Source organism: Halichoeres trimaculatus, unplaced genomic scaffold, assembly GCF_033239565.1.
Source record: "Halichoeres trimaculatus isolate MK-OKI-2021-1 unplaced genomic scaffold, fHalTri1.1 fHalTri1_scaffold_18, whole genome shotgun sequence".
Lineage (NCBI taxonomy): Eukaryota > Metazoa > Chordata > Actinopteri > Labriformes > Labridae > Halichoeres > Halichoeres trimaculatus.
The window spans coordinates 19,775,328-19,785,743 of NW_027437196.1; the positions used below are offsets into that span (position 1 = coordinate 19,775,328).

Genomic DNA, 10,416 nt, shown 5'->3' on the forward strand with positions numbered 1-10,416 from the left:
AGGTTGGTGGAAGTGTTTGTTGATGAACTTTGACAACCTTCCAAGTGAGCAGTTTACTTATAAACCAGTCTAGTTTATAGTTATGGCCTGGGGTCTGTTTCTATGTGGCCCTCAGCTTTCATCTTGAAATGTATACGCAGCATTACACAGCACAGATATTAATCACATTCTCATTCACACCTACATATGGATTTTCTGTTCAATGCAAAAACAAAGCTAAGTCAGTAACATCCCTCACAACTACAAACATGTATGGGCTACTATTGTAAAGCTGAAGCATCATCAGTTCTACAAAATAGAGCAGAAACTCTACTTAAGGGCTAGTAAAAGTTCATACCTCATGAACAGAATTCAAGGGAGGACACAAGACTAGATCAAATCTACTGAACTGTTTCTAGAGCAGCGTCCTCAAAGTTATGATTTAACAGCTAAGTAAAGTATCCAAAAGCTTTTTTAGGTGGTCCATATTTGTCTGTTCAGGGATAAACCTTTCGGAGTGCCCCCATGGGGTCAATGGTCCTCTGTACCACTATTTCAAGAGTCACAGGTTGAAACTTTGGTGTTTGCGCCTGCTCTCGAGGCAACACTGGATAAAGTTTAACCAAACCGCACATTAATTGGGTAGCTGTATATCACCTGTTAAATACACTGAAATGTCCTCTGGGTGGCTGATTGGGTAAGTTATCAGGTTCATAAATTAAAAAAAATCAATAAAGACAAGCTTTGATCACACATTTGTATTTTCTGTGGGAAATACATGTAACCATTACACCTCCTTCACCATCCTGCAAATTGTCCTCAAGAATTTTCTGTTATTGCTATGAAATTCAGCTGTTCATTTCTTTTTCCCCACGAACAAAGTTCGAACACATTTAAATCATGACTGACACTTTATTTGACAGTGTGATGTGAACTTATTCATTTCGGTCTGTCATGGGCCCCAGCCAGCTGCATCAGGCTTCGGTCAGACCCATAGACTGAATAAAACACAAAGTGTCTCTGACGTCACCCGTCTGGGTCAGACCTCACATCGACACAATGTCCTCTTCTGCGGCAAATTCTAGACTGCAGGAAGCCAACTGAGCTAAACTGATTTCTTTGCAAGTTAGTTCATTGAAAGTGTTTAATCCAACAATTTTTTGTAGCATTTTCATGATACAAAGAAAGAGAAAATCTATACCTGTGCTAACTGGTGATAATTGGTGTCGCTGCCCTCTAATGGACACAAGCAAAACACAACAACATACAAACATGAGAGTCAAAAATAAAGTTTGAAATTCATTACTGCAATTTCATTGACTTATCAATTAAAAAAACACTTTGAGATAAATGATGTGATGATGGTCTTCTGGAGAAATCCTCCGATCTTCTTATCACTTTTTCATCTTGCATCACTTAACTTCACATTTCAGGTCTATTTGCCTCTCCGAAAAGCTGTAGGGAAGACAGGGATAAGTCACATGAAGATTACTTAGGGCTGATTTTGCCTTCAAAAGAGAGCATGTATTTTTTCATTTAATATCAAATGTGCTTAATTATATTTCTAATAATTAATGAGATGATTTCTTTCCTCACCTTTTCTTTTGGTTTTCTTCTTCATGAGTTTCTTCTTTTTCTTGGGCCGAGGGTTCTCCCCATCCTGTGCCACATAAGGAGAGACAATAAGCAGCCAAATATGAATGTGACATTTTTTAACAACATTCTGCTACAAGCTACGATGAGCAATGAGCCTGTTTGCCATTTCTGTCATTCACCTCTGATGTTCACAGTGGTCAGTGAACAGCCTAGACTCAAAGAGAAACCACTCACCTGTCCAGCCTCACCGCCTGTCAGTGCTGTGATGTCACCAAAGTGTGTTATACCGCTCAGCTGACCAGACATGGACATCATGCCTCTCTTTTTGGAGTTCTTCACATGTTTTGGCATGTTGAGACGCACCATCATAGACTCTTCGTATTGTTTCCTGTAAAGCAAAGAAAGAATATGTGACAAAATCATTTCTAAAAACTCTTCTTATCAATATTAACACTGTTTAGCACTGAATGAAGGCCCTCAAGGGTCAGTCTTCATGTTTCTATATAATTAACACCTAAAATAAGACATTACCTGTGTAGCTCCTCACGACTCTGCCGCTCACTCTGGAAGTCTCTCCTTTCCCTGATCTCCTCAGGAGCGTCACTGTACTGCTGTCTCAGCTCCTGGATCACAGAACTTCTGAGAGCGGCCCGCCGCAGTCGTTCTGCCTGAGCCTTCTTCTTGTCTGCTTCGGTCATATCTCCATCTGTAAAGAGCAGGATGTGATGATGTTTAACGTTAACTTGATAGTCATGCAGCAAGAAAAAAGGAATAAATTAATGTTTTTTTTAAACTGATTATACCAGGAAAACACATGGCAGATAGATAGTTAACTTTACAGTGATAGAAATTATCTTTGACATGGTTTAAAGACAATGTCAAACAATGTAGTGTGCACAGCCAGCTGAGAAATATAACATTACCATAATGCACCGCAGCAATCTTTGGTGGCACATATTTCCTGCCACTGGAGTGGGCTGCTTTCTTCTCTGAGGCAGTTTTAGTTTCAGCTTCGCTATCAGACTCGTCGGATTCATTCAACTGTTTCGGAAGCAAACAAAAAAAGTCAGTCAAAATTTTAGTGAAAAGTTACTGAAATCCAGCTACCACACCAAACTTCAGAGGAATTTGACCCATACCTTACTGATGAGATTCTCAGGATTGGGGCGTAGTTGCAACGGGTCATTTTCAGCTAAAAGAAAAAAAACAAAAAACGACTGAAATGTGAAACATGGAAGTCAGGAAATCTAGCAGCTCTAAGGTGTGCATCAATTCATAACCAGTCTTACCCAAACTGCCTGTGACAGCTGTACGCACAAGTTTATCTATCTGGTACTTAAGTTTGTGATCAAGTGGTCGCATCTTCTCCAGGACCTAAAAGATAAGAAAGCTGCCAGGTCAGCTGGATGAAGATCAAAGGATTATTAGTGAGTTTTCTTTAAAGTATCTCACCGTTCTTATTGTGACCACTCTATTCAAGGCGTCATCGTCTTTTATTTTTGCCCCCTCAGTTTTGAGACGGATCAGGTGAGTAAGATCTTGAAGGTAGAAGAGCAACAGGTGATACCGTAGATCCAAGAAAGACAAACCCTGAGGTAAGATAAAGGTAAAATGGTGAAAACAGCACTTTAAATTGACAGTTTAATTATGCTTTTGGTTTGTTCTTTGATTTTCAAAACATAGATATGGAAAGAAAGCCAGGGGATGGAGTGGAACCAGTGGTCTGAGCGTTGGGATAGTTCCTCATATGTCTTGACTCTTCTCACCTTGGAAGTTTCGAAAGCCCCATCTTTGACTTTGGTAAGCAGCTCACGGATGTGCTTTGATACCGATGCAACCTAGTGACCAAAAATACGACAAATGTTACAGATGTGGTGATAATAAAACCTTCATATAGCACCTAAAACATTAGCTTACAAATAATAACAAGAGTCCTGAAGTGAAATATATAAAGAAGAAGTCAGCAACAAACAGTGCAACTGCAAAACCTAATCAAGGGGTGCAATCCAAAAACGTAAGGCAAAGCCGTAAAAAACAACCCCAACAGTAAGAGACGAGAACCCAGGCAGACAAAAACCCACCAAAATAGACAGAGACCAGGAGGAACAGAGATGACCAAAAGTTAGTAAAAAAAAAAAAGTCAAGAGAACTGGCGGGAAAAATAAAAACGACATTAATAAAGTAAATACAAAAAAAACAGGATAAAAGTTTTGATGAATATAGCAAAAAAGCCAAAACTTAGAATAGCAAAATAATGTTGGATTAACGCGAAGTAGTTCAAATTATAAAACAATATTGATGATAAAAAATAAAAACATACAGGGGGAAAAAAAACAGGATAAAACAGTCATAAAAGTAACCCAGCTCTTACCTGCTCAGTGAGACTTTTCAGCAGATTCACCGCTTTAGGTAAATCCCTCTCCACCAACTCCTGCTCAAAACACAAACGTGTGTTACACAATCAAAGCGTGTATTATCCTAAATAAAAAAAAAAACACGTTAAAGAAGCAAAAAACATTTAATTTTCAGAGATATTCAACTCACGTTGTCCACAGGAGCAGCCATTTTGATTCTGGAGCAAAGGACGGTGGCCGCTTAGGGATAAAAGTCTCAAAGATTTCCGCACAGTGTCGAAGTGTTGCAACATGAGAGCTCTTAATGATCTGTGATTCTGTTATTTTGAAGCAGCAAGTGTCCAAATTGAAAGCCAACAATGAGGGAAAAGCGCTGTTTAAATACTGTTTTTTTTTTTTTCTGGTTTGATTTCTTTTTAATTTGAGAAAGAGAGAGACCGTGAGAGCGAGAGAAAAAAATGAGAAAGAGTGAGACTGAGGGGGAGCGCAAAAAGGAGGGGAGAGAAGGAGAGGAAGTGATGCTGAGATAATAGGAGGGACACCTGTCTAACTTCTGTCTTTAGGACCATTTTCACCAATTTCAGCCAAACTGTGAGAGGACTGAGATTTGACAGTTTGTGGTCAGCTTAGTCATGGTAAGTCAGATTCTAACTTTATTTGTGGCTTGTTTATATTAATTAATCAATAGCCTACTGATAAATTTCTCCAATGAGAATTAAAAGTAAAAGCATTTTTCTCATATTTTCTTTCCATTTGTTTCTATTTGATTGCAATTTGTTTAACTAGCTTACTTTCATGGACATGTCTTTTACTTTATTTAATTACATTTCTTGTATTGTCTGACAAATGGCTCAAACCTTGAATTCTATTCCAAGTTTATGATCAAAGAGGACTCAGAGAAAAAGCAGGTTACAGATAGAGAGGGTGTGACCAGGAATTCCATTTTGCAATGTTGCAATTTAAATAAAAATAAATAAAGAAAAAGAAAAAAAAACATACGGCCAAATATATTTTTTTTGAAGAGATGATGTCTGCCACTGTTGTCAGGTTGCTTTGGCTTGAAATCTGATTACCATAGTCTTTACTTGTCAAGTAATTTCCTTTGTGAGTTTTATAATTTCTTTTTTTTGTTTGTTTTTTGGATACAAATATAACACTTTAGTAACTTGGAAATCTAAGCATCAACACCAAACTTGTAAACTTGTGATAACCTAAAAAAAATGTATTTATTTGATTTTTCAGGAGAGTCTTTAATTTTTGAACAGTGACAAAAAATTATAAAGATTTTTTCATTACATAAAAATAGATGTTTTACCTAAATAGAAGTAAACATGGCATAGAAAATATTTTTTATCAGAGCATAAAGTTAACTTTTAAATTTCTGCTTCCAGATGTCAGATTCCAGGGTGTCTTCTGTCATCCAGGAGTGGGCAACCTCGTATCCAGGCCAGGCTCACAACCAAACCCTGAATCCCAGCACTGCAAACCAAGCAGACTCAACCAGTCAGCTGGCCCAGATGGACATGATGCAGTACAGCCAGTCTCAGACGCTGGTGAGAGGGGGCAGTGATGACAGAGTGGCAGAGCAGATAATGGGACTGTCTTACCTGCCATACACAACTTCCTGTATCAGCAACACCTCAAGCTCTGGGAGCACAAACCACCACCAGAGCCACACCAGCACTCAACAGGTATGTGTCTGTAAAATGGATTTCAATTTGTGCATTTCAGATTCATCACTAAACACAAGCTTGTGTGTTTCTAACCTCCAGGACTTCTCTTCCTTCCTTCTGCCGTCTCTACGGGCTCCGATAAACAAGAGGAGCATCAGCAAGGACAGCAACGAGTACCGCCTGCGACGCGAGAGAAACAACATTGCTGTAAGAAAGAGCCGGGATAAAGCTCGCAGGAGGATCCTGCTGACCCAGCAGAGGGCCCTGCAGCTGCAGGAGGAGAACCAGAAGCTGCAGATGCGGATAGGCCAGCTGACACAGGAGCTGGACACTCTTAAACACATCCTGTCACAGCGGCACCTGCATGGAGCTGAGGAAGGAGCAGCTGGGGAGTCTAGTATTTAGAATAATTCACCCTCTTGTTTTTACTTTATTCTCTTATTATTATTGTTATTGTACAGCTGACTGTGGCATCAAATGTATTGTTTGGGTCTAATAGTCAGCCTGACATGCAAATGTATGCTGTTTTGCTCTTGTGTTTTTTTTCTCAATAATTGCAACAAAATATGAAACCATGACAGAAATTCATGGACAGATGAGATGAGGACTTGTCCTTAAAATTCATGACATGGGTTTTTCAAACTGTGGCTTCAGTACTGGAGCTTTCTTTACACCAGACGGTTCAGAGAATGGGATGTTTTGATTCATTTTATGCTCTATGTGAACTGTGTCTGCAGATACTGGAGAGTTAACAAAACCATGTTGTGAATTTATGAACATTAAAATTAAAAGACTGGCTAAACTAAGAAAACAATTTCATCTAAAGTGGATGTACGGCAATAAGAAGTAAAAAATAACAGTTTGCAGACACATAAAAGCCCACTTAGTCTAAAGATGCACTTCAGTTCAAGAAAAATCCAACTGAACTTCAAGTTAATGAGATTATGTTCACATACAGAGATGTTCCTGCCAGCAACCGTCAAGAGAAGATCACTTCTTTCCTTTGCTCAGAAGTGATTAGACGAACAATTCAATCTTACTGCGTTGCTTAACCATTCACCTTAGACTTCTTGTCACTGTCATTTGTGATAGTAAGTGTTGTTGCCCAACAAGGTTACACAACAACCTGTGGTTTGGGGGGGATTAATGAAATCTAAGTTTCTCTCTCTGTATGATGCATGGCATTTTTTGTTATTGAACATAAATTACTCAAAGTCATTTGATGCCGTTTGAATTAAGAATGTGAACATTTGCTGTTGTTATATTTCCATGAAATATACTCTCACCACCTGGTCTGATGCTTCCTTAAACAACAGAAAAGGTTGCTTGTGTCAGATTTCCAAAGAAAGGACAGGACACTGGAAACAGATCAAAACAAACAGAGCAAAAGTTGAGAAACTCTTTGTGTAATTTATTTTACATGTGTGCTGTTTGTTATTGAAGTAGCTTCTGGGTTTCCTAATTTAGACTTTATAAATAAAAATCCAGCAGGATTTGCTTGCAATGTGCTACATCTTTGAGAGACAGATTAAAATGTTGTGATATAACTCTTGATTTACAACATGGCATCACTCTTCTCACTGCGTCTTGTATCAGGCAACATGCCGTGCACCTGTCACATTATTTACCATAAGTCAGCCACAGAAACGGACGTCATGCCGTGGACCGTTGTACACCAGCGGTTTCCCTTTGTGGGATGAGCAAGATTTCAACATAGCAGAGGACAGAGATGAGGAGCGCAGAGATAGTATCAGTGTTTCGGGCTGCCAGGGCCTTCCTGTGGCTGTGATGGTAGTGAAGGGACAAAGAGATAGGAGACTGACAGGAGGCGGTGGGGGCATCAAGCCAGACAGGTTTTTTTCTTTTTCTGTCATTTCCCAAAACAATAGTTATAACATCAGGCCAAATATGTATACTAACACCATCAGACCAGTAAAAACTGATAATGCTCCTTGTATATTGGGCCAAAAATCATTAAACATGTGACCTGAATTAAAAAGAAAAAAGAATAACTTTTTTTAAGCTGCACACTCTGTTAAAATACATGGTTTGTTAATCCTTTAGAGCTTAAAAGTAATCACATGTCATCCCGTTGGAGTGGAGATTAAAACACACATACCCAGTTTACTTTACAGCCTTGAACTGATTTTATATACCTTAAAAAAACATTATTTGAAGTAAGTCAATCAGTCACACATTATAGAGTTGAAAATGTGTGATGGGGTTTTGTCAGTACCCATATCCCTTTATATATATACATAAACACACAATTAAAGAACACTGAAAAAGCAGCATTAAACCTGAAGAGGCAAACAAAGGTTGTTGAAAGACTATGTTGTAGAGTTTGAATCATCCATATTGTTTCATAACGTAAAACCATCTTCGTCCTAGTTAAAATGTTATAACGAATTTTTTGATAATGAGCCCTCAAATAACAAGGACAGTTTTATCATGTGCTCATACTGTATTACTGGGCAGTGCATAATGGCTTCTTGTGTGACCGTGTCTGTTGAAATGTCCGACTCTAACTTGTGGGGCAATTTGTGGTCCCAGGACTGCAACATCTCCGCAGAGTGAAGAAAGACTGTGTTTCACCCGATCCTCACCAAGTTACTCAACAGCATCAGAACCCCAACACAGCCTCCCAGAACAGCTCTCATTTTTTTTAGTTCCCAACTAATGAACGTCTCCTACCAACAACTGGACTTAAGTCTTCAGAACACCTTTTCTTACACATAAACAGCCAGAAAGTTGGTTCAAAACATACCAGTCTTAACTTCCTTTATTTCAGCTCTTCAGCTCTAACAGTTATACATACACACATGGAGGCAGTGCCTCTGCTCTGACCTTAGCACCAGGTTCCCATCGAACTCAGAAAACGTGTGGGTGAAGGTAAAAAGATGATAAGAGCCCTTCAACAATAGAAGGCATGTCGACGTTTTCACAGTTTCTGATTGGTTCAGTAAGATTTCTCTGCATGTCTGATGGCAATTACCCAACACACATTTTAATGCTTGCAGTGCTCTCAGTGCTTCAAACTAGTGATTTAGTACTTAAACCAAGCCACAAAACAATCATTAGGGACATTTCAGCAAATGCTACGGAGGATTGACACTGTACAACAAGATGAGTGCAAAGGACACATTCTTTGGGACATTTATGAAAAGTGGAGATGGCCCCAGAGATTCAGATTTTACTATGACTATTTTTTTTAAATCATTTTCTATCATGATAAAAGTAGTTTCTGTTATGATAAAGCCTTCATCCAGTAGGCATGAGGGAACTTTGAGGGATCTAAAAATGATATGAATGCTGCTTAAGGAATAGTAGCCAAACATTATGTAACCTTGCCTTTTATAGTAAAGAAGCTCATCACCCTCATGAAAAGTTTCCTTGATCAAAATATTATCTTTTTCTATTAGGTAGCAACTAGTTGAACCATAAACAGATCTAACTTAATTACTCAGTTCTTTAGTTAGAATTGAAAAGCAAGCTTGATGTATGTACAGAAGAACTTCAAGTTTATCTCTGCAGATCACTTCCTCATCTGTGTGGGATGTATATGAAAAAAGTAATCTCCTTGTTTGATCAGTAAAATGCATTAACTGCACATCATTTTCATGAAAAGTAATGAATTTATTTTTTTTTTCTGAAGAATGCTATGTTTCAAATTGTCCTGACACCAACTCCAATCTGTAGTTTGAGGCACCACAAAAAGTACGGTTTATGACAATTTTGCATTGGTTTGCCTTTTTAAGAAGTAGTTTAAGTTTATGTTATAACCAGTTAAAAATGTCATCACTGGAGCTTTAATGAATGGTAAGGATAAGCAATAACATTTGATTTTGCGTATTTGTTTATTCATTTATTCATGCATTTACTCATTATTTTGTATTTGTTAGGAGTTAATTAACATCAATTCATCAGTCAGTCTCTATGTATAGTCTGTTATCTCAAAATAAATGAAACAGTTTGATATTCTTGTTCATGTATATAAAATTAGAGGGCAAACTGGGTTTGATCAGAGTTGTAGTGGTTCATTATATTGTGATGCCAAATGAAATTTCCAAAGGTTTCATATTCATCATGTGTCTACAAGACTAATACACAGTGGAGAGAGTTTAAAATTATATTGTGCAGAAGATGTGACTTATTTGCACTGTGCAGCTGGATATCATCAGATATTCTGAAGCATGCTTGGTTGTCTTATTAATAACTAACAAATGCTGTAACACAGACCTGAAGAGGATAGAGCTTTGATTTTGCTGTGGTTGGTGGGCTATTTTATAGATATTATCTTTATTTGGAGGGGAAGTGGCAGCCTCAATGGCTTGCAGACAAAAACTCTAAGTCATGACACAACACCATAAAAAGATGGTGTAATGGTGAGTTATGGCCGTGTCATCGCAAGCAACAGAATAGAAGGACAAATTCATCCCGTGTTAGGGGCTCTTAAGGGTTATAGTTGATGACTAACAAGATTAATGTTGTCCTGCAGAACTGAGGCCTTCCACTTTGGCCACTACACTATCCAAAGAGCAAACAGTGTTAGTGCCACCAAGTGTTGCTTAGCAAACATTACCAGAGAAAAGATTTGAACCAAAGACCAGCCTGTCATTCTCTTCACTTGTTCCTCTTACCTTATTTTTGACACTAAAAAGTGTTATTAGTGATTTTTCTTAAACGTCGGAGTAGGCCATACCGTAACAGATTACAATGTGTATTTAAACCTTTCCATAAGCACATGGTTGGGTGTTAGTTTAAGCCAGCACTACCACAGAAAAAGACTACTGTATGAGTCTCATACAATAATG

The 10,416-nt window shown here is 38.2% G+C and overlaps 2 protein-coding genes across 2 annotated transcripts; one reads left to right on the forward strand and one right to left on the reverse strand.

Moving 5' to 3' along the window:
* Positions 1-770: 770 nt before the first annotated feature.
* ngdn (neuroguidin, EIF4E binding protein) lies at positions 771-4,204 on the reverse strand. The gene is made up of 11 exons (XM_074693747.1): positions 4,120-4,204; positions 3,947-4,006; positions 3,342-3,413; positions 3,028-3,165; positions 2,865-2,949; positions 2,715-2,767; positions 2,499-2,616; positions 2,107-2,281; positions 1,810-1,963; positions 1,576-1,639; positions 771-1,434 (listed from the first exon to the last, which is right to left on the reverse strand). Exons 1-11 carry the CDS (start codon positions 4,138-4,140, stop codon positions 1,415-1,417), a joined length of 960 nt encoding a protein of 319 aa, XP_074549848.1. The 5' UTR covers positions 4,141-4,204; the 3' UTR covers positions 771-1,414.
* cebp1 (CCAAT/enhancer binding protein (C/EBP) 1) lies at positions 4,140-7,119 on the forward strand. Its single transcript, XM_074693758.1, has 3 exons — positions 4,140-4,564; positions 5,321-5,620; positions 5,702-7,119. Exons 1-3 carry the CDS (start codon positions 4,562-4,564, stop codon positions 6,005-6,007), a joined length of 609 nt encoding a protein of 202 aa, XP_074549859.1. The 5' UTR covers positions 4,140-4,561; the 3' UTR covers positions 6,008-7,119.
* The last annotated feature ends 3,297 nt before the right edge of the window (positions 7,120-10,416 follow it).

Coding starts and splice junctions, on each gene's coding strand:
- ngdn (XM_074693747.1), bottom strand. CDS start 4,140: ATGGCTGCTCCTGTGGACAAC. Junction 3,166..3,341: donor GGGCTTTCGAAACTTCCAAG/GTGAGAAGAGTC, acceptor ATCTTACCTCAG/GGTTTGTCTTTCTTGGATCT. Junction 2,617..2,714: donor CTGAGAATCTCATCAGTAAG/GTATGGGTCAAA, acceptor CTTCCGAAACAG/TTGAATGAATCCGACGAGTC.
- cebp1 (XM_074693758.1), top strand. Junction 5,621..5,701: donor GCCACACCAGCACTCAACAG/GTATGTGTCTGT, acceptor TCTAACCTCCAG/GACTTCTCTTCCTTCCTTCT.